Raw genomic sequence first — 22,981 nt, 5'->3', positions numbered from 1 at the left:
GAAGTTGGGTGAGAGGGCAAGTACATCGGCGAGTCCCAAGTGCAAGGCAGGTGGAAGGCGGTGAATACGATGTTGGACGCTTCTTGACTCAGCGAAACGGTGAGGCATCCTCTTCACTGATCGATACAGCACGTCCCTTCTCAGACTCGCCACTGAGAGGTAGGTAATGGCGTGCCAACGTTACTAACAAGCAGTCAACGAGGGAAGAAATCTATAATGTATGCATTGTATGATAAAGAGTTCCGTCTGAGGAAAGTGTTGGAAATGCGGTTGGTCATGGCAGAGCGAAAAAAGGAAAGAAAACCCATGTCTGCAGATATCCTTCACAACCGCATCCGCTGCCTAATTCAGTATCCCTAAATATCGAAGTTTCACTGGGCCTTGTGACCCTGATCGCGGATCTGGTCGACTTGAATATCATGGGTGGAAATGAGAGCTTTAAGCTTTGGAATCCCCTGGTCTAGCTTGTTTAGCCTTTTCAATTTTAGCTTGGTTTGTCTTTGCGACAGCATATACCACACCAGCTACACCTCCAACGGCAATGGCAGATACGTTTCCGAGGTTGGCGGGATCACCGAAGAAGAGGATACCAGAAGCGGCTACTGGAAGTCTGCGAGGAGATAGCTCATCGTCAGCAAAGCAGTGGGAGGCATGGGAAACATGAAGAATATGTAGATCGGCTCACTTGTTCAAAGCACCGACCATAGAGTAGGTTGTCGAGCCGCAAGTCCTAACGCACCAGGCGGTGGAATAGGAGATGAATACAGCTACAGCACCGGAGAAAGCGATAGCCGAGAGCAGGAAGGTTCGGCCGACTTCAGGGCTGAGTCACAACGAGGCGTCAGATGCTGTATTTCTTCTCACTACGAAGGCGCATGCAAGGAGTGCTCACAAGTTTCGAGCGAAAGAGGCAGCTCCCCAATCTTCGACAATAAGAGAGAAAATGAGGAGAACGGGGATGGAGAGCAAGTTGTTGTAGAACATAGAATCCCAATCTTTGAATCCGGTGACCTTGATTCGCTTTCTCATGAACAGGACCTGTGCATGAGAGATGCGTCAGCGAACGCATCATGAAGCAATGTGAGGGATTCTCGATGAGGCAAACAGTGTGTGTACACTCACATAAGCCGCAGAAGCGATACAGTTGATAAACATCCATACGTATCCGGCATTCAGACTTCCGATCACACTTGAAGGAAGAGGTACATCCGCTCCACTGATGGGGTCAACAACGGCGACTCCCGCGGATAGTCTAGCAAGCGTCGAGGAGATGTCTGACCAGGCTGCGATGATTGAGGATCCGACCATGAGGAAGAAAGCGACCAAAGTCAAACCAGTAACATTTCCGCCAAACCAGAGGACTTCTCCGTAGGCGATGAGAATGATAGTGAGATTCTTGAAGATCCTGCGGTGGTCAGGCATAACGTCAGTTCCCTTGTCCCATCAATGTTTGAATCTGTAAGCCTTTGAAAAGGACAAATCAATGCCCTTGAGGCGCAGCTGACTCACGTGTAAACAGGGATGGACAAGAATTGTAATGATTTTGAACCGGTGTAGATGACGGCTACCAATAAGAAGGAAACGGGGAACCAAGTCTTGGCATCGGCCATATCAAAATCTCGGACTGCATATGGAGATGCGGCGTCAGCGTTACCTGAAGATAAGCGTAGGAACAGGTTTGGCTTACAACTGATCAACCCGGTTCTCTTGACCGTCCATACACAGGCTACACATACGGCTGATTGAATTGTAAGGACTGAGAAGATATGATGTCAGTCAAAGCGATCATGTGAGATAGCGCGGAGGACGTGACTCACGCAAGAAGGTCATGGTGAATTGATGGCCAGATACGACAAATTTGTTTACGACAGTCATCATGATCGATGCTACACAATAACTGAGGATGGGCCATACTACAACCAGATTATCCCGTCAGCTTAACTTTTCATCCCTTTCGTTGTGATTTTGCCAAAATCATCGTAGGACCTACCTGGAGAACCGGCTGGCATAACAGACTCTTCCTTTTTAGCCTTCTCAGCACCATCAGCAGCTCTCAACAACGCCTCTCTGACTTCAGCTTCGGCGCGCATTCGCTCTTTCTCCATGAGAGCGGGAGTCGATGAGCCTGGCGTTGAAGCTTCTAAGGCTGCAGCGAGGTTGGTGTATGATCCTCGGGGCGAAAGACCATTAGGCGTGTGAGGCCGCGAGATAGCAGGTGATCGTGCGCCGGACATCTTGGATTTCACTGTTTAAGGTGAATCGAATTAGAAGTTATGTTAGGTTGGATGGGTTAAATGGATCAATGATTAATGAATGAATGCGCAGGAGGTACGTTCGGGATGTCGGAGATGTGAAAAATACGATGGGTCCGAGCTGTGGAATTTATTTTGGTGACAAGATGAAAAGAATGTGGAGCAACAACCAGACTACTGAATTGTATGTGGTTTATTCAAGGTGAAAGGAACCGAGATCGAAGGATGGCAGAAAAAAAATTGAAAGGGACACGACACGAAAAGGAAGGGAAGAAGAGATGAAATGGCTCTGCAAATCTCTTTGAGCTCGTCTTGTCTTGCTGATATGCGAAGTCGGGATGTTTGACGAGACGAAAACAACAACAAACAACACCATTATAGAGCAAGCAACAACAAAGGCGAAAGACGACTTTTTTCGAATATAGGAATATAGGAATAGGACGCGCTAACAACCCAATTCAACCCTGAAAATACACCACTTACGTGATTAACACGCGTCTTGGTGGTATGTTATTTCTCCTAATCCGGTCTAGATCCCACCAGAACCGATTAAACCATCCGGCTTACAGGCTTAAGCTTTTCTGTACCTATCTCATACCTTACCCCTGATTCCGCAACACATGGATGAAACCGAGAAGGTGGGCGAACTCGTAAACACAGGTGGACGTGTTTTACGAGATCAAGCGACGAAATAGTTGTTTACTCTATCAGCTGGACGGACGGAGGAACGGAGGGACATGCGCGAAGTCGGTCAACTGGAAATCTGCCGATGCTCGAAGCCGCACAGCCTGTTGACTTACGCCGACACACCGCGTCTGCCATCTGCATCACCGAGTTCACCTTGATACCTAAAGGGCTTTGTTACGACCTCGCCGCATCGACTTAGCTGATATGGCATGACATGAGGTCAGCTCTACCTGATCAGGCACCCTTGGGATATTGATGCATACTTCGGACACTCAGGACGCTATGCTTTATATACTTTTCTCAAGCTTTCGCAGAGTACTACAGTACTGAAAATCTGACCTCACTCACGTCCGCTTTACGCTGTACTGACCTATACTGCTATAATTACAGAGCATTCTGATCTTTAGATCCTTGCTCCCCCCGTGAAAATTTGGACAAGACCTGCTCGAGCGAGGTCACTCGACTATCGAACATCTCAAAATCACGCGACGAGTCAACGTCACGAGGAGTAAACCATTCCCCATTGTGCACTTCCTCTTTCCGACCACTCTGTCCCTCCAGGTCGGCAGTAGGTACATCATACAGTGCTCGAAGCTCGACTTGGTCATCTGGATTTGCGGGACAGAAGATATTCAGTCCTTGCCATTCAACTAGAATAGCTTCCGCTTGAGAAGTATCACCTTCGCCCTGAATGGAAGACAGTCTACTTGGGGGATATGGGAGGGGTTTGGCGTAGTAGATCGTCCCCTCTTCAGTTCAGATAGGTACAGTACTGAAGCTGAACATGGTCTTCGCACCGGCACCAGTCAAGCTTGAAGCAGTGTCGCACGAGACTAAATTTGCGAAGGTAGCGGAATGGGAGATCTTCCCAGCTCCAGAAACTTCCGCTGCAGCAGCTCGCCTGTTCAGCGGTCTCGCTCTGTTTTGGATATGATCCCATTCGGCAGGATCAGGCTTGACGAAGGCAAAAGAAGAGATTTGAGGCGTAGTGACGATAATCGTATTCTCTCGGTTGGTGAGTGGATTGAACCATCCTTGAACTCGCTTGACATTTCCTTGCGTGCCCAAGGATTCACTGCGGCCAGCCGCAAGGGATCGGAGGGAGGCGGCGATGGACGGGTGTAACCTCGACGCGGTCTTAAAGGGCGCAGACATACTGTAGTTGGCGGTTGTGATGACAAGAAGAATGGCTTGTCAGGATATTGTTCAGACGATGTGTAGGGGAAGGCTTTACGGAGAATTTTCTTAGAAGGTGACCTGGATTCTGTCATGGCGAACGGTGTATCTTATATACGTCCCCTGGTAATTGCGTTATCTGCACAAACAGATGTTCCTTATCTTGATAATCGCTCGTCATTCAGCTCTTATCGCGATGACGCCCTCTCTATCTTTCAGCGGTCAGGTCATCGTAAAGTGTCGGCGATCTGAGTTGCAACTGATTTAGATGCCGCACAACAAACGCTCACACGAAGGCAGCTCGGAATGCGATAAATCCTTCCGGGGAGATTTGGGCCGATGAAGGATGCACCACACGAAAGGTGGCGATACACCATATATCATCACGACCGAGCTGATGTCAAAATCGGAAGTCGATCGCACCATCACGTAGTGAGAAGCAAAACATTTTCTCAGAATTCTGTGTCATCGCCACATAGCGAGGGATCGTTCCGGCAATAAACATCCCCGATCTCCTTTGTGGGGTCGGCCAAGCTGGCAGAAGCTCCGCTGCAGCGTAATATCAGCAAAAGATCCAACCTTATTGGAGTTGGACCAGTGCACCGCTCCGCATCGCGATCTGCGAAATTTACGAAAGCAGGTGCTCGAGCCCAAGTTGTACCTCGTTTTGCAGGAATTCCTCTTCAAATCTCGTAACGATACATGTCCTAGTGATATGACGACTCATTCGCAGAACGGCTAATGGCAAAGGAGAAAGTCGCTGCGTTCACACGACAGCTGGCAGTCAAGCATACTTATGCCTGCCACTCTCAGGTGATTGAGAAGGCTTATTTGGTTCCCAGAGATCGCGTCCTGATCGAACAGGATAGAGTATGGCAGATGTTTGAGCCGGCTCATTGGGGCTGACGACGGAGTCAAGAGGCTGGATGAGGGCGCGTGCAAGCTCGCAGCAATTCATCTTGTCTTCCCTCCGAGGAGGCTCTTCCTTACCGATCGCGTAGCAATGTGACACTCCGTGAGACATGCTTGATCCGATCTAGCGGGAGACAGCACTGAACGGCAGTGGCTGAAAGGGTCTTGATGGCGTGCATATTCGAATGGGTCGCTGCCATGCAAGCAAGGGTTTTGAGTATGCGATCTCCTTTGCGCCACGACCACCACGGAAGATGGGCCAAGATGCTCAACACAGAGTAGTCTCGTCAAAATGTGGCTTGAGTGGTTCTTTTCCAACAAATATGTTTTCCAACAACTTTTTCCAACGATTGATCGTACCTGAATACATACCTAAACGCACAAGCGGCTAAAATTGCCTGAAAAGGCAGAAAAGGCATATCAATCAACCCGAAACCATTGATAGCGGCGATCCCCGCTTCACCGACGAAACTTTTCCCTCAATCCCTCTACACAAAATTGGAAAATCAAGACATCCTCATTGATAAAAATTGGAAAATGAATAGCCTCCTTTTCCACTGTACACAATCACGATATCACGATAACCACCTTAGCTTAATTACCACGGACACTTGATAGCGCCGAACAGCTAGCCAATAGCCCTGCTCTGACCTCTGACCTCTGGATACCGGTCCTCACTACCCTAGCCCTGTCTGTGTGTACGTGTGTACATAGATAGATAGCAATTTTATTTTTCAACTTCCCCTTCTTCCTTTTTTTGTCCATCTCTCCCAAAAAAAGCCTCGTGCTTGACTTTACACGTTAACCTGATGAGAATCGCACGGTCATTCGGTCAACTCAGATCAAGACCTTCTTCCTTCACCACAAGACCATCATCAATTGGTAGACTTTCTTTATTGACACAAAGTCAAAAAGTCTCTCCTTCGCGTCTGCCCTCTTCCATTTACACTCCCACCCGAAGTCTCTCTTTATCAGCTAGATTAGAAAGATCAAAGATGTCTGACGTAGAAATGGGTGAAGCCGGAAAGGCCAAGATCATTGACGGAAATGCTATTGCCAAGTGAGCACAAAATCTCTTCATGCCTTTACAACACAGCTAATATCGCTTTCGCAGGCAAGTTCGACAAGACATCTCCGACAAAATCACCCAACTCCAATCTACCAACCCTACCTTCCATGCTCCACATCTCGTCATCTTCCAGCTCGGATCGAGCCCCGCTTCCTCCACTTACATTCGAATGAAGCTCAAGGCCGCCGAGGAGAGCGGTATGACCGTCGAGCACATCCAAATTCCGTCCGATGCCGAATCAGGTGCTATTGCTGGAACTGGTGTCAAGAAAGTCTTAGAAGCCGTCACAAAGGCCAACTCCGACGAAAAGGTATCTGGTATACTCGTTCAACTCCCGTTGGAAGGCGCTGGTAAAGCCGAGGAGAAGGCCGTCGTAGACTCGGTGGATGTTAGCAAGGACGTTGACGGATTCCACCCTGAGAACATCGGTCTCTTGTCTTCACGAATCGGTCACCCTCATTTCGTCCCCTGCACTCCCGCCGGATCGATCAAATTGATTGAGTCCACCGGCTTCGACTTGAAAGGATCCAACGTTGTCGTCCTCGGTCGATCAGACATCGTCGGTACCCCTGTCTGCGCGTTACTGCGAAAGAAGGACGCTACTGTCACCCAATGCCACTCGCGAACCAAGAACCTCGAACAGATCGTCAAAACCGCCGATGTCGTAGTCGCTGCCATTGGCCAAGCTGAGTTCGTCAAGGGTGACTGGCTCAAACCCGGTGCTATCGTGATTGACGTCGGTACCAACTACATCCCTGATTCTACAAAGAAGTCCGGTCAACGATTGGTCGGTGATGTGCACTTCGAGTCCGCCTCGAAAGTCGCTTCTTACATCACTCCCGTGCCAGGAGGTGTCGGACCCATGACCGTAGCCATGCTCATGAACAACACCTTCGAAGCCGCCAAGAAGGCCTGGGAATCCCGAAGAGCTAAGAAGCTCACTCCTCTGCACCTCGAGATCAAGGAGAAAGTCCCATCGGACATCGAAATTGCTGTTGCTCAAACCCCTAAGCCCGTCGCTACTATCGCCGAAGAGATCGGTGTCCACCCCGATGAAGTCGAATCTTACGGTCGGTACAAAGCCAAGATCGAACTCAGTGTTCTTGACCGATTGAAGGATAGATTGGACGGTAAATACATCGTTGTCGCTGGTATTACCCCTACTCCCCTCGGTGAAGGTAAATCCACTACCACCATCGGTCTCGCTCAAGCTCTCGGTGCCCACTTGCAAAAGACCGCCATCGCCTGTGTTAGACAGCCTTCGCAAGGTCCTACTTTCGGTGTCAAAGGTGGTGCTGCCGGTGGTGGTTACTCCCAAGTCATCCCTATGACCGAGTTCAACTTGCACTTGACCGGTGATATCCACGCCGTCACAGCCGCCAACAACTTGCTCGCTGCTGCCATCGATGCCAGGATGTTCCACGAAGCCACTCAAACCGACAAAGGCCTGTTCAACCGATTGTGCCCACCCAAGAAGGGTGTGAGAACCTTCTCGAAACCTATGCTTGCTCGACTCCACAAACAAGGTGTCAACAAGACCGATCCCAACGAGTTGACCGAGGAGGAAGCTGCTCGATTCGCTCGACTCGACATTGACCCTTCCACGCTCACTTGGAACCGAGTTCTCGACACCAACGATCGATACCTCCGACAAATCACTGTCGGCCAAGCACCTACTGAGAAAGGTCACGAGAGGAAGACTGCCTTTGATATCGCAGTAGCATCCGAATGTATGGCCGTTTTGGCCTTGTCCAAGGATCTTGCCGATATGCGAGCTCGACTTGGTCGAATGGTCGTCGCTTCAAGCAAATCCGGAGAACCCATCACCGCCGAAGATATCGGTTGTGCCGGAGCCATGGCTGTGCTCATGAAGGATGCCATCAAACCCACCATCATGCAAACGCTCGAAGGTACCCCTGTCTTTGTTCACGCCGGTCCGTTCGCCAACATCGCTCACGGTAACTCGTCTATCATCGCCGATCGAATCGCCCTCAAGCTTGCTGGTATCGAACAAGGTGATGACGAGAGCCGAAACGGTTATGTGATCACTGAAGCCGGTTTCGGTGCCGATATCGGTATGGAGAAATTCTGTAACATCAAGACCCGAGTTTCCGGCTTGAAGCCCAACGCCGTCGTCCTCGTCGCTACCATCAGAGCGTTGAAGATGCACGGAGGTGGTCCCGCAGTGACACCCGGTAAACCCCTTGACGCTGTGTACACTCAAGAAAACCTCGAATTGTTAGAAAAGGGTTGTGCTAACTTGGGTAAACACATTGAGAACGCCAAGAAGTTCGGCTTGAAGGTCGTTGTAGCCATCAACCAATTCACCAACGATACTCCCGCCGAGATGGAGCTCGTCCAGAAATTCGCTCTTGGTGTCGGAGCGGACTACGCTGTGCCCGCTAACCACTGGGCTAAGGGTGGAGAAGGTGCTGTGGAATTAGCTAAAGCCGTCATTGACGCTTGTGCTGAACCCTCTAAATTCCAATTCTTGTACGACCTGAATCAACCCCTGAAGAACAAGATCGAGATCATCGCCAAGGAGATGTACGGTGCGGACGGTATCCAGCTTTCTGCTGAGGCAGAGGAAGAAGTCGCAAGATATGAGAAACAGGGTTACGGTGGATTACCCATTTGTATGGCCAAGACTGCGCTTTCGCTCTCGGACGACCCATCCAAGAAAGGTGTACCCACAGGTTTCACTCTGCCGATAAGGAATGTGCGCTTATCTGCTGGAGCATCGTTCGTTTACCCGTTAGTAGGAGACATGTCGACCATGCCTGGTCTGACTACCCGACCTGGATTCTACGATATCGACCTTAACCCGGAAACTGGTGATATCGAGGGATTGTTCTAGATTGACTGAATAGACTGATCATCCCCTCTGTCTGGCTGTGATTACGACCTTCACACATCGTACGTTCAACAACATACCCCATTTTCTTCATGTCTGACAAGTCAATTTCATTTTCTTTGGGAATTTCAACAATCATCATTTCATTGCATCTTTCTGTCTTTCTCGCTCTTTGTACCATCTACTCTCTCTAGCATAGTCATTATTACATATACAGTAGATACCATATAGTCAAGTAAGGAATAAGGGGATGCAACAGCCTCAACGGCTTATACGAATACGAACCGATTACCGTTGCACTTGGGGTCCATCAGCGATGCTCTTCGTGCTGCACATTGATCGGGGAACGGGTGCACGACTACGAAGACCAACCTCAATCGCTTTGCAAGGCGACAACTCATTGCCGGATTGAACGTGTTGAAGCCCTTGCAATTAGCCCGATTGGCCCGATAGACACTCAAGGAGACGGACGTCATTCAACATCATCAAATATGCATATGACCATGACTTCTTTTAGCTATTCAAGTCTTTTTCTCATAATGATTTTCGATTTTCTGCTGGATTCAAACCCAACGCCCAAACAACCGGATCCTGGACTACTTGTACTGTACTATCTACAACATCGTCAACGACTACTGCTACACCCTTTTTGTTTTGCTTCTTGCTACTTGCTTTTTCTGACTCTATTGCTTGGATACTTCCAACACGATTCGACCGGCGATCTTTCCAGCTTCGAGGTCTTCGTACACGCTGTGAGGTGGAGGAAGTCAATAGCATTAGCACTTGGATACAGGATGAAGCATATGCATTGAGTGAACCATGCTTCAAGGATGAATTCGAGAGGAATAAAGGTGGGCTGGGGTTGGTTAACCCGACTCACTCTTTGAGATCCTTAAGTTCTTTCTGCTCAAAGATAACCTTGACTTTACCAGCCGCGGCAATATCGAGCGCCTCAACAGCATCCTGTCTCGTTCCGACGTACGACCCTTGGATTCGGATAGACTTGAAGACGGTCCAGAAGGGGTTGGCTCCCATCTCGGCATCTGGCATACCGACACAGACCAATGTTCCTCCTTCTCTCAAGTACTGGATCGCCTGGGTGTATCCCGACTTGTGCGAGGCAGTCACCAGGGCGGCGTGGGGTCCGAGACCGTCAGTGGCCTTCTTGACATCCGCTACGAGGTCCTTGGTCTCTTTGAAATCTACCCATGCGTCCGCTCCGAGCGCACGGACCATCTTTTCCTTGGCTGCGCCCGTGTCGATAGCTACGACTTTGAGACCGGCGGCTTTGGCACTGTGTGACAACAGGGGATCAGCATCATACAGGGCAGTGATGATGAGGTTAGTTAGGATGAAAAGGGGTCATGTAATCAAGTGACTTGCGACTCAACTCACTATTGAACGGCCAAGTGACCTAGACCACCACCAGCACCGGGAAGGGCAACCCAGTCTCCGACCTTGGTGTTGGAGACCTTGAGACCCTTGTAGGTGGTCACACCTGCACAGAGGATCGAGGCGGCACCGGCAGAGTCAAGGACGTCGGGGATACGAGTGACGTGGTTGGTGTATGAAACGACGTATTCCGAGAAAGTTCCGTCGACGGTGTATCCGGATAATTTGACGTTAGGGCAGTCTGCGAATTTCAGGGGATATTACGTCAGCTGAAGAACATGGATAGGAAAATACTCCGAAGTGAAGGTGTACATAGCGTGGGAAGCGTGAGAAAGAAAAGACGATGGAGTGAGACATTAAGACGTATGCTTAATTGGGTGTAGAGATGATGAGACATCACCCGAGGTATGTGATGCTAGAACGGAAAGATTGATGGGTGGATGGAAGGAAGGGAAGCACAACTTACTCATCTCGAAACCCCTTCTGCAGAATTCACAGTTAAGACAAGAATCCGCCATCCACTTGATACCCACTCGGTCGCCCAGCTTGACGGGGGAGTTTTGAGTATTCTCTCCGATCGCGACGATGTGTCCTACACCTTCATGACCACCAATCAAGGGGTTCATCGGTGGGACAGGCCAGTCACCCGACTTGGCGTGCAAGTCGGTATGGCATACACCGGTGTGAGAGATATGTACGAGGCATTCTCCAGGTGCGAGGTCCTTGGCTTGTTTGACCGGATGTTGAGATCGGATCTCAAGGTCGGCACCTACAGCCGGGACAATAGCTGCGGTCTGGGTCTGGGGGATTTGGAAGCCTTGTAATGTCGACATGGTTCTGGATGTTGTACTGAGATTTCGTCGATTGAGTAGTAATGAGGTAGTGATAGCTTGTTTTGTTCTCGTAGATGTTGTTGTAGAAGTTGGAGGTAAGAGACGATGAGAAGTAGTGGTGGTGGTAGTATATATAGACGATCGTTTCGGAAGTGAACGGATGATTGAACCGGTTGATCTTGGTAAAGACATGGTGGTGTGAATTCACGGTGGGGCAAAATGTCTAGTGGTGGATATACGTATATGGTTAATTATAACCGTAAGATTATCTATTTGGTAATACTCGGTTATCGTAGAAGATACTAGATTACTACTCTGTTCCTTGGTAACGGATTTACAAGGGCGACAAAATTAGGCAGAGTCACGATCGTTTACGTTGTTCTGACTGTGCTGAACGGCTATGAAGAAGATCAACGAAGAAGAAATTCGAAATTGAAATCGGTTTCTTACTTGTGCTTGCTTATATCATCTGACCTGTTGACTTGTGGATAACACATCCCGGTCTTCCGATCTGGACGACCAGGAAAAACGCCAGGATGCGATGATAGTGGAACCGCTTATGGGTTTCCGGAAAGGTCGAAGCAAGCACCATGGCTTGACCCTCTTCTTCCCCAAGCTATACCCTTTCGATCCTGTCGGTATGGCCTTTAGAGTTGCTCCGCCTGATGCGTCGAGCTAGCGCACAGCGGATAGGGATAAAAGCCAAATCCGTTAAACGGGTCGCATCGCATCGCAGCTCGCCGAAGGACTTCATGCTCAAGCCAGTCGCTGTTGCATGCAGCCGCTCAAAGCAGCAGAAGGAATTTATGCAGGGCTGACAATCTGATTTTGGGATTGGTGATTCAGGGAGTTTGAAACTTAGTCCGATCTTTTCCCTCGGATCAAATTGGATCAAAGCAGGAAAGAAGGCTAAAAGTCCAAGCACAATTACGGCATCTGATCTTCTCCGTTCAAAATGCGGCACTTTCCTTGGCTATCCGATTTGTATTAACATGAACTCCCTCGATCAATTATCGGTTATCATATAGCTGTCACGCATTTGTGGGTGACATGCAACCCCATATGCCTGCCATGGCAATCATGTCCAGCTGACCTTGTCAATGAAATTATGTAAAGATGGGATATGGTCGAGGTATAACCGTCGAGATAACAGGTGTGTAGGTAAAAGAGGTTGCCGATTTTTAGTGTGTCGGTTGTGCTCGGACAACCGGTTGTGATGTTTGTTAGTTGTCGGTAAAACTCTCACCTGAAACAACCGGACACGTCGCCTCCACCAGCAGCTGAAAAGTCGTGACGTGTGCTATTGCTTTTCTATCGAGTTACCACGTGCTACGAGTTGTTTTCTTGGGCTTACTTCGGCTGGATGCTACCGCAAGAACATCAGAAAATCATAACGGATATAGTGCATAATTGTACGATAGAAGACCAGATGGCCCACCTCACATGCGTATAGATGATCATACTATCTCGATGGGGTCTCGGTAGACCTATCATCGGGTCAATCGCCTCTACTCGTCACCCTTGCCGGCAGAGTTCGAGGCGATATGCGACTAAGGTGAAAGCAGCCAAATGCGAAGAAGAATGGGAGACAGTCATCGGATTGGAGATTCATGCTCAACTGAAAACAGGCAGAAAGCTTTTCTCTCGTGGGTCACTACCTCCAAACGTATCCGTCACCGCTCAAGCTAACGCTATTTGTCGCTTCGACACCAGCTGCTTCCACTTCATATGGCGAGACACCAAACACAAACGTCGATCTGCATGATGCTGCATTCCCTGGAACCTTGCCCGTAAGCTATCCTGGACTTTGGTGTCATTGGCGGTGCAATATGCAAGCTCATGTAGGTCTTGTGACACTAGTTTCTCGATCTGCAGGCCGTCAGATTGTCATTGATCACAGCCCTAGCATTGGGCTGCAAGATTGTGAGCAAGCTTTCTTCGTGGCTTTTCAGGACCAAGACTGGGCTGCCTTATAGCTGACATTCTCCGTAGAACACACGCTCGACCTTCGATAGGAAACATTACTTCTATCACGACATTCCTGCTTCATATCAAATCACTCAGCACTATAGTTAGTTATCCACTTTTTCCATCTCCGACGCAGCCTGCTCGGATGAAGCTGATGTGTATGATCATTCGATTAGATCCTTTGGCAAGGGATGGGAAATTGCGCATCACCCAAGGAGAGAACAAGGCCCAAAGGACGTTCGACGTAGGCATTCATCAACTTCAAATAGAACAGGTGAGTAGGGTTTCTCCTTCCAAAAGCATGCTTATCTAGCTAAGCACGTGGTCGACAGGACACGGCGAAAAGCCAGACTGTCGGGGACAATGTGCTTGTTGATCTGAATAGGGCTGGGACTGGCCTGATGGAGATAGTCACCAAGCCCGATATGCGGTGAGGTTGCATGGAGTCTACGTCCAAGTGGGATGTGGTTAGTTACTAATAGATCCTCAATACGTAGTTCGGCGGAAGAAGCTGGAGCGTTTGTCCGGAAATTGCAAGGCCTATTACGGCGACTGGGATCAGGTGATGGAGATATGGAGAAAGTGAGTCCAAATCTTTAATTCCTTTGATGCAGATTGATCAGCCTCGCATGACGACAGGGCAATTTACGAGTCGACGTCAACGTCTCTGTTCATCGCCATGGCATGCCATTCGGCACACGATGCGAAATCAAAAACATCAATTCCGTACGATTCTTGCAAGCTGCGATTGGTGAGTCCGATCAGTACCATCGCCTATCCACCTGCATACGATATCTCAGTTGACGTCAATTTGTTGGTCTCCCGGCCTGGCCACGCAGAATCCGAACGGCGTCGACATATCTCTCATTACCTCACGACACCCTCTATCCCACTCCAACAAGAGACAAGGGGTCTGAACGAATTGACCCTGGAGACTTTTTCGTTGCGGTCGAAAGAGGAAGCGATGGATTATAGGTATATGCCCGATTCGAATTTACCCGCCATCGCCATTGATCCCGTAAGCGACAATATTCTCTTCTTTCCGTTACAATCTGCTGTCGCGCCCAGGTTCAATTGACGGAGACATACATAAGTACTGATCAAAGAACCTTATCAGGCATACCTGGAGAAGCTGAAAGCTGAATTACCCGAGATGCCATGGCAAGTCGTCGAGCGCTTGACAGCCGCATATAACCTACAGAAGCGGGATGTGGAGACGTTGATTGGGTTGGACGAGTACCACTTCGAGGGAATTAGGTATTACGAAGAAGTCGTGGGGAATGATAGTAAGATAGCTAAGAAAGCTATGAATTGGTGAGCGACCCTTTCTTTCCTTCCACTATATCAGACTACTTGCTTGAACAATGGAGATCAGTAGCAGTGCACTGATCGTCCAACCTGGATTTTTGCAGGATCGTGCATGAAGTCCTTGGTCAGATAGGCAAGGGCAAGTCGATTGCGAAATGGTCATCGACTTTGATCTCTGCCGGAACACTGCGCGAGATGATAATCATGATCGAAGAGGGGAAGATCACTGGAACTAATGGGAAACAAATCGTAAAATACCTAATCAACCATTCTGGCTCCAACCCTGACGTTAAGCCGGATAATCAAGCACAATCTATCCCACTTGATCAGATTTTGCGAGATCTCGACATCGAAGTCAGTGATAGTTCCTCTTCGTCTTCCACGGCGGGCGACTTGGAAGATCTATGTCAACAGGCAATACAGAATCAACCGAAATCTGTCAATGACTATAAGAAGGGGAACGAGAAAGTATTAATGCGCTTAGTGGGCGAAGCGATGAAGCTTAGTAAAGGTCGAGCGAATGCGCAGAGGGTCAAAGAGGAGTTGGTGGATCTACTGAAACAATAAATGGAAATCGGGTCATCGATCATGCGCATGCAGGAGTGGCGTACTGGCAAGTCGTATACTGTATACAAGGGTGTGAGTGATGTGAATTTTGACATTCTTGAGGCTCATTGTGGTCAAAATTGGACGTCTGCGTCACCACATGCATGTAGGCGATGTACAGAATAAAACGAATACAGGTTGATGCGAATGCGACTGTACAATAAGACTTATGTTTACATCATCCACAGTGTTTCCAGTGTCCATTCCGATATACCCAATTGACAAAGCAGGATCCGCTTAGTACCAGGTCGCGGGACACTCTCTTATGCTCTCGCTGCTAAAGCAGCACTTTTCCAGAATACCTCATGATCCCCACGTTCACCGGATTCATTCCACCGCTTCGACAGTGCTCGCATGACCTCCCCATGAGACGTTCCTGGCATAGCGTTTTTGGCGTGTTTCATGTTGCTTTTCAAGTATACTGATATCATCAGTTCGAGGCGTGTTTACAATGGGATCAGCTAAGATCGAATGAAACGGAATGAGAGTAGAGGAGGTAGTCGTCCAGATGTAGATAATCGAAATGAGACTCGTTACGTACGTTGAAAAGCAGAGGAAGCCTTCTGCTTGGTTTCAAAAAGAGGTACAAGTTTGCCTTTACATGATCCACAGGCATGTTTGGTGGTATCGATAGCTATTGAAAATGCGAGATGATATCAATAAAGCGCAAGGCAACTTTTTAGGAGGGATTTTAACTCAGTCAGCTCAACTCACACTTCGAATGCCGTTTGTACCTTTATAACACGCAAGGAGGAGGCAATTAGCACGAGTATGGAATAATTTTCACTTCCAAGATCTTTCCTCCGACACACAGCCAGATACCAGGAATGGTGAAGCAGACTCACACTTTGCCGCAATAGTCGGTCGAACATCTCCATTGGTATTTGTATTCAATCGTGTATGCGTGAGTGGTCTGTGTTGCGCCCATCAATCAGCTCGAGCGATGCTGCGTAACAGTCTGTAAGTAACGACTTACGGTAACTTCGATGTCTTTTCTGACTCGCATCACTTTTCTCCCCCTACAGAAGGCCTATAATTAGCTGATAGCGGTCTTGACGAGTAGCGATACATAGCAAAGCTCACCAAGACTTGAATACCCTTCCGTGCGGATTACGATACTCGTTACTGATTATCCAGGTGGCCACTGAATTTTGGTTGTCAGTTTGTGCCTTCTACCTGCTCGCTAATGCACATTCACGTGAGGGGGGAGTGGACTTACAATGACACATTTCATGAGCGACTGTATTTATGATTTGTTCTGATCCACCGCAAAAGAAGACCTCAATCAGCAGCAAACCATGTATAGATCATGTGTTCGGACTCACTCTCGCCGGTCAACACCTTCTCACTCAATTCGATCCAATGCTCTTTTGTACTCTCCCCATTCTTCGTCACTCTTCATTTTACACACCCAGCGCATTAGCAACTCTCTACATCAGAAAGGTGCGTACAATTATTTGTCTTCTGCAAGAGGGACGACATACCGTTTAGACCTTGCTACACCGGCGGTAGTCAATAGCCTCTTATTCCAGATAACCTTTGCTCCCACGCCTTCTGCCCCAAGCTTCTTCTCGAATACCTTGTGATCTAGATCCATGAAGATAGCATTGGCTATACGTTCCCTTTCTTCCGCCCATCCTTTATTCGTAAATGCCTTCTTCTGCGACTTGTCTCTTCCTGTGCCAGTGTTCATTGGGTGCACAGGCCCCGAGTCGGAATCTGAATCGGATGAGGCGATCACGAGTTGGTCGAGATCAGGTAGCTGTAAGTCCAATATATGTATCCTCTTTGGAGGCGAGTAATGCAGTATTCCTTCATCCTTATATGATTCCGTCCTATTAGGCTTCTTGGTCTTGATGTTCAATGGAGGCGTACTCAATATCTCTATACCGTCGCTCTCTTCTCCCCCGCTTCTCTCGCCTCTTCCTGAGTCATCATCATCTTCCTCGCTAGAACAGAGAGATCCATCTTCATCTTCATCTTCGTCATCTTCTTCCTCTTCCTCTTCCGAGTCATATTCATCATCCACGATAAAATCCCTCAGTGAGCCCAGCGTATCGTCTTCTTCGTCGTACATTTCATCCTCCTCAAGGTCCAGTGCTTGATCCTCTATGAAGCGAAGGACAGCAGGTTTACGCTTGGGCTTGCCTTGCGGTCTGACATGTTGGTCCGATGGCGATGCAGATGGTTCTCGAGCTACATGTTTTCGTGTGATAGAAGGAGATGATGGACTCGTAGGCGGATGTGCCTCTGGTTCTGAGTCTGGCTCCGAGTCTGAGAGGACGATCCGTTTCCCCGGAGTACGCCTTGGGGTGGGATTCCAAATTACTGATCCGTCAGAATCGGATAACACCTCGATGGGCGTCGGCATGTCAACGGCGATGATGGGGGAGTGGCTTGTCCTAATACAAGTGGAATTATGCTGGTCCAATGAGTGTGCTGAGGCTGGAGAGCTTTCATACATCATTGTTGGACACAGTCTTACTTAGAGAGGAAGGCAAGGAATCGAGCTCACAACTGCAATATACCATCTACGTCCTCTTCGTCTTCGTCTATATCATCATCGATGTCATTCACGATATTTGCCTCCTTGCTGTCCCCGATGAAATCGGCGTTGTGCTCGTCTTCGAGACGCAGACCACCTCTAGGAATGATCGATCAGCGAGGCGGCGGCATCGGCGTTGGTCGAACCACTCACAACTCCATAAGGAGTCCATCCGATATAGCTCCCCTTTCGTCCTGGTGTCCACCGGTCTCGCAGTGTTCAAACAAATCTGCGGGCGGACTAGACTGGTCACGTCGATCTTCTGTACTGCTCTTGAGCAGCCGCAGACCTTGCAGCTTTCGCCCCGGCGTCTTGACTATACTACTTGAGAAATCGAGCTTCTTCAGAGGAGTCGGCGCAAAGTTGGTTCTTCTACTTGGCGTCAAAGGCGTCTTTGGAAAATGCTTTCGTGGTACGGATGGTCCTGCAATCGCAAACAAACCTATAGCATCAGCGCTTTTCTCTCTCATTCTCTGGAGGACGTATCGGATCGAGGTTAGCGTGATCACTCACCTGGTACAGGAGGAGAGACACTATCTGTCGTCGTTCTCATGAGGTATGCCCTGTTGACTTCTTCAAGTCCTTCATCGGAATCTGGAGAATCGATAATAATTCTTCTCCTGCTGCTATAAGGAGTCTTGATCATCTTGTGTGCCCTCTTTTCTCTCTGGATGTAGAACAAGCACTATAGCGGCATCTAAGCATAAGCATAGGCCAAAGACGCAAGTGGATGTGAACTTCAGCTGATTTAATTGTTTACTCTGACCTCCGGGATGGTAAAACCAGTCGCGTCCTCGACCACTTGAGCACCAATTTGATTCCGCCCTCACTCAAACCAAACACGAGGGGAAGGAGGGGTCCATGTTTGCATCTATCTCTTCGCAGAGTAAATTAAACAATCATTCTCATCCATTATCCATATCCTGCTACCAGATTATAATGATCAAACCATTGTCCACCTATTGAACGAAGCGCAGACGGATTATACTGAAGTAGTTCCTGATCCAATAATTGGTACCCATTTCATTCATTGTTCTCCAACGCTCCTGCTTATTTCGAGTTTGATTCCGACTCTTCAGCATGTCTCCCAGCTATAGCGATGGCTCTTGAGTCTCGTCGAGTATCTTCAGCCACGTCATATCAGCGCGGCTCGGATAGATACCTTATGAATCGAAACAGTGCGTATACTGACTGGGTTGATGCTGATAAGCCTACATGGATGCGGTCCGGATAATCAGCACTCCGTTCATCTCGCTTTAACCCTCGAATGGATGAATGAGTGCTCGGCAAACTCACATAATACCTTTGATATCCGCACTGCACTACGCCCAGCCCATTCAATTTCGCTTTAGAGGTACAAATGCAGTTAGTCTGACCTGGGTAGATTTCGGTCTAGCAGAATGCGGTGGAACACAACGCCCTTCAGTATCTGACTTTGCCTTCTGTTGTTGGATGGAAATAGACTAGCTTACAGGTTTGGCCAGAGCAGTTTCATTAGGCTTACAACTATCCATGCATGCCTTGAAGGAGTCGGTGGGAGTTTCGAGCAGCCCATCGGGTGGAGAAGCGTAACATTTCGAGAATCTCCAGCTGGACTTGATCAAGTTGTACTGAGATATGGAATATTCAACAACATGTCAGCGGATTCCTTGGTCATAGCAAGGACGACGATGTCTAAAGCACTAGGAGAGAAGTACCGACGCAGTGCCATTTGTGTAAGAATGACTTGGTTGTTTACTCACCTGCATATTACCACCGCAAGACCCAGGTCCTCCAGGCATATATTCGGCAGCAGGGGGCGGATAGAGATAACATACACATTGTTTCGAGGGCGCTTTGTAAGTGTAATAATTGTAGTTTTTGACCGTGCAGACGTTCTACCGGGATCGCCCAAGAACGTAACGCAGCATCAGTGATCTTCCTGTATACCGTACGGTCCATCGACTTTGATCCCAGGTGGACTCATACTCACATAACAATTATCTTTATTCGGGGACGAAACAGTTTCACCCGTGTATTCTATATCTCCCAATCCGTCTCCGCAACCGATGAACAAATTATGTGATCGGACACAGGTCAAGACGATCATGATAGCGAGGAGGAATAGGGTGCTATACCTGAAGGAGGCCAGCATGATGGATGAGTCTACTTTGTAATCAGGTGTGGACTAGAAGTCGGAGTTCAGACAGGTGATTGACGGTACGAGGTATGGTGATTTGGTGAGTCAATTGAGTGAGTTTGAATGATGGCTATCAGGGATAAATGGCCAAGTCTGGTGGGTCAGGATGATAACGTTGAAGGGAACAACATATATCACCTTTTTATATCTTTTTCTGATCTTCCCATCTTCGTGTTGAAGGGAACGAAGAACCTAGAAGCGATAACGAAGAAGATCGATACAGCGCTCCGAAGGCGATGCGATACTCCCGCCTCACCTTCATCCCCACGACGCATGGAAGCGCATCCAACACGAAGAAGTCGTGAAGTCGTGAGAATCAAGGCGCTGGATAGGTCAAGCTTCTTTCCGATCGTTCATCATCATCATCATCATCATCATCATCATCGGCGAGCTGTCTTCTGATCGTTGATTATTACTCATTATTCTGTACTGAAGCGAAGAAGGCGGTGTCGTGTTGAAACCCAGCGAACATAACCGAAATAACGATGTGGCGTTGTAAGGAAGTAACGAGGAATGAGGAATGACGATCCTTTGATGTCGATCTTCCCTCTCAGAATGAGCGATTCGGCGGAAGGCGAAGGCGTGTTCAAACCATTTGGAATGGAAAGATCTGCGTTATCTCTACCACCATCAACATCATCGTTACGCTTTCATCACGCCTATCTCCCCATTCCGATGATGGGCTATGCTACTTATCAGCACGATGCGTCGTCTCATCGGCATGAGAAAAAAATTGACATAGTACAGGACATGCCATTTGCATGTCAATCACTATCACAACATGCTTTACTAACACAGCTCTAGCGAAAAACCAGAGGGCGATGCATGCGATATTCCACCATTACGTCATCAGACAGTCATTCCTCGGAAAGAAAAGAGAAGCTCGATGCATAAACTGTGCATTTTGATCTGCAAAACGCCCTTAAGAAGCAACAGAAGAGAAGAATGAACCGGGATCAGCAGGAAGCTTCTTCTTCTTCTTCTGCTGCTTCTTCTTCGCACGCCCTATCTGCACCCTTCATGCCCTCGTCGAAGTCAAGAGCTTATTTGAGCCATCCATTGATCAACACGTTGCACTGATGTGTGAGTATTGCGAGTTTCCGTTTATTCCGGTCTCCAGTCAAAAGACCGATCGGATACCAACCACCGACTCCCGACCATCAACATCACATCGGCGAATTGCAGAAAACGATTTGTATCTTACTTCATGATGTTTCTTCACTGCACTGATGGATGGGCCCTGAATAGTGCATTTATAGATTGAATTGATGATAATGAAGTTGCTTTATTCGTTGGTTACATGGTTTTGATCTACCTGATCTTTACGAGTACAGATGAACCTGATACGCCGCTGGTACCGATTCAAGACAAAAAGTATCCATAAACCGGTGAGAAATGGGCAGTGTCAACTGATCAGGGTCAGCATTGTTTTGGGTATGGGAGGCTGAACATACTGAAATGTGCAAATGACGTTTGGTGGCAAAAAACAGATAAGAGAGTAGCAGGATACAATGGAGATTCGGGGGGTCGACTGACCCTCGACATTTCGATTTTGGCTTGAAGAGGTGATATCAGAGCTACAGTTTGGCTCTTGCTCGATATGGCGTAGAAGGATGGAAAGCTTGTCTTTGAGCTATCGTCGACGCCCTTCTTGCTCTTTTACTAGATGGTACGGGCGCTGCAGTACGGGTACCATACGAAGTCAGGCTCATGGTCAACCTCTTGATGATACGTTCGCAGCAGCACGTTGATAAGGACCTTAAAGATCTCACTCACTTGGTGTGTGGGTGTATGCCTGCGCAATTTCACACGAATACACGGACACAAATCGTAAGTCAGCTCTCCAAGGCAACCAGATCGTTGCGGTGAGAAACTCACGTAATACTGATCGTACCCACACTCTGATTCGATCAAGTTATCTAGCTGATCCTTGGAAGTGCAGATACAGTTGGTCTGGCCAGGGTAGATATTGGTCTGCAGTATTATATGACCGATTATAGAATTCATCAATCATTCATCGTCATCGTGACTCATCCAGAGCTGTTTGATTGGTCGGACGGGATTTACCTTACAGGTCGTGCAATTGCGACTTCGTGAGCGCCACACCCGTCCATACATGCTTTGAAAGAGTCTGAAGGGGTCTCGATCATTTCTGTTTCAGGCGGTGAAAGACATTTTTCGAATTGCCAATTGGTTTTCACGATGTTGTACTGTGGCCCAGACATAAATCCTGAGTCAGCTACAAAACTGATAACTCAAGTCACAATGCTCGTGAGAGTGTATGTGGCGAGAGAATGCATCCAGTAAATCAGGATGGTGGACGTATGATATACAGTAGATGTGGATGTACGTGCAGAAGAGCCATACTCACCTGTAGCAAACCTTCACATTCATCAGGACCACCAGGCATATACTCTGCAGCGGGTGGCGGATAGATGTAACAATCGCATATCCCCTGGTCTTGCTTGTGGGTGTAATAAGTGTATGAATGGTCTTTACACATTTTCTGTGACAGTCCTTGCATCAGCCTGAATGATCTGACCGATTTGAATCCACCATACACATTCAGGACGACTCACATAGCATACACTTTTGTACGGAGTCGTAAATGTCATCTCGATAAAAGTGAGCTCATCGCCACACCCTATGAATAGATCATCGCCTCGAACATGATTTAGATTCAGGAGAGTGAAGAGAGCGATGATGAAAGGTAGTAGATTGATGGTTGGTAGCATCGTATCTGATTGGTGATGGAGAAGACTGTGAGCTTTGATTTCAATAGGTTTGAGATTATTATTCGGATGTTGCTGATTATGATGCGAAGAATGTCTATTCGATATGCTGATGACCGAGCGACAAGGAAGAAATCGCGATTGATCGATAGTATAAATTGAGAGTTGATTGAATAATCTATCTTATATGATGATGATATAATATAAATCAATAGAAATCCAGTCTGACAGCGGTCGGAGTATAATGAATGTCAAAAGGAGGAGAGGATGTATCCTTGAAGAGGGTTGAAGTTATATATCAACATTCCTCCCACAAATCTTATCGATTCCCGATGTTCTAGCAGTTTCTTTGAGTCCGAGCGTTGTTCTTGAAATGGTTAGTCTACTTCTCAAAATCTGTGCGCTGAGTACGCACCTTGAGAAGTTTTACTATAGTCAGACAGACAATTTTAGCGTTGTTCGCGGTCA

At 48.0% G+C, this 22,981-nt stretch overlaps 8 protein-coding genes across 8 annotated transcripts; 2 read left to right on the top strand and 6 right to left on the bottom strand.

Moving 5' to 3' along the window:
• Positions 1–438: 438 nt before the first annotated feature.
• On the bottom strand, positions 439–2,234 carry I303_106195 (GDP-mannose transporter 2; the record flags this gene model as incomplete). Its single annotated transcript, XM_018409496.1, has 8 exons — positions 439–610; positions 686–823; positions 893–1,038; positions 1,123–1,405; positions 1,510–1,624; positions 1,688–1,756; positions 1,818–1,913; positions 1,991–2,234. 8 exons carry the CDS (start codon positions 2,232–2,234, stop codon positions 439–441), a joined length of 1,263 nt encoding a protein of 420 aa, XP_018261769.1.
• Positions 2,235–3,323: 1,089 nt separating this feature from the next.
• I303_106194 (uncharacterized protein) lies at positions 3,324–4,094 on the bottom strand (the record flags this gene model as incomplete). Its single annotated transcript, XM_018409495.1, has 2 exons — positions 3,324–3,626; positions 3,708–4,094. The coding sequence occupies 2 exons, from the start codon at positions 4,092–4,094 to the stop codon at positions 3,324–3,326; spliced, it is 690 nt and encodes a 229-aa protein (XP_018261768.1).
• Positions 4,095–6,022: 1,928 nt separating this feature from the next.
• On the top strand, positions 6,023–8,953 carry I303_106193 (uncharacterized protein; the record flags this gene model as incomplete). The annotated part of the gene is made up of 2 exons (XM_018409494.1): positions 6,023–6,087; positions 6,142–8,953. 2 exons carry the CDS (start codon positions 6,023–6,025, stop codon positions 8,951–8,953), a joined length of 2,877 nt encoding a protein of 958 aa, XP_018261767.1.
• A 680-nt stretch (positions 8,954–9,633) lies between these two features.
• I303_106192 (uncharacterized protein) lies at positions 9,634–11,175 on the bottom strand (the record flags this gene model as incomplete). Its single annotated transcript, XM_018409493.1, has 4 exons — positions 9,634–9,700; positions 9,831–10,244; positions 10,346–10,583; positions 10,809–11,175. 4 exons carry the CDS (start codon positions 11,173–11,175, stop codon positions 9,634–9,636), a joined length of 1,086 nt encoding a protein of 361 aa, XP_018261766.1.
• A 1,453-nt stretch (positions 11,176–12,628) lies between these two features.
• On the top strand, positions 12,629–15,018 carry I303_106191 (aspartyl/glutamyl-tRNA(Asn/Gln) amidotransferase, B subunit; the record flags this gene model as incomplete). The annotated part of the gene is made up of 11 exons (XM_018409492.1): positions 12,629–12,821; positions 12,889–12,965; positions 13,036–13,098; positions 13,168–13,246; positions 13,320–13,417; positions 13,476–13,573; positions 13,641–13,725; positions 13,783–13,894; positions 13,983–14,161; positions 14,261–14,457; positions 14,556–15,018. The coding sequence occupies 11 exons, from the start codon at positions 12,629–12,631 to the stop codon at positions 15,016–15,018; spliced, it is 1,644 nt and encodes a 547-aa protein (XP_018261765.1).
• Positions 15,019–15,320: 302 nt separating this feature from the next.
• I303_106190 (uncharacterized protein) lies at positions 15,321–18,248 on the bottom strand (the record flags this gene model as incomplete). The annotated part of the gene is made up of 12 exons (XM_065969326.1): positions 15,321–15,478; positions 15,599–15,691; positions 15,772–15,791; positions 15,903–15,970; positions 16,034–16,076; positions 16,141–16,201; positions 16,277–16,315; positions 16,383–16,453; positions 16,542–17,510; positions 17,573–17,701; positions 17,756–18,026; positions 18,116–18,248. 12 exons carry the CDS (start codon positions 18,246–18,248, stop codon positions 15,321–15,323), a joined length of 2,055 nt encoding a protein of 684 aa, XP_065825398.1.
• Positions 18,249–18,652: 404 nt separating this feature from the next.
• On the bottom strand, positions 18,653–19,736 carry I303_106189 (uncharacterized protein; the record flags this gene model as incomplete). The annotated part of the gene is made up of 6 exons (XM_018409490.1): positions 18,653–18,726; positions 18,795–18,813; positions 18,899–18,994; positions 19,075–19,212; positions 19,345–19,479; positions 19,575–19,736. The coding sequence occupies 6 exons, from the start codon at positions 19,734–19,736 to the stop codon at positions 18,653–18,655; spliced, it is 624 nt and encodes a 207-aa protein (XP_018261763.1).
• Positions 19,737–21,358: 1,622 nt separating this feature from the next.
• Positions 21,359–22,396, bottom strand: I303_106188 (uncharacterized protein; the record flags this gene model as incomplete). Its single annotated transcript, XM_018409489.1, has 6 exons — positions 21,359–21,459; positions 21,558–21,576; positions 21,660–21,755; positions 21,854–21,991; positions 22,153–22,287; positions 22,361–22,396. The coding sequence occupies 6 exons, from the start codon at positions 22,394–22,396 to the stop codon at positions 21,359–21,361; spliced, it is 525 nt and encodes a 174-aa protein (XP_018261762.1).
• Between the last annotated feature and the right edge of the window lie 585 nt (positions 22,397–22,981).

This window comes from Kwoniella dejecticola, chromosome 7, assembly GCF_000512565.2.
Source record: "Kwoniella dejecticola CBS 10117 chromosome 7, complete sequence".
Taxonomy (NCBI): Eukaryota; Fungi; Basidiomycota; class Tremellomycetes; order Tremellales; family Cryptococcaceae; genus Kwoniella; species Kwoniella dejecticola.
Note: the sequence above shows the minus strand (reverse complement) of the source record. Positions and strands in the feature narration are given on the sequence as shown.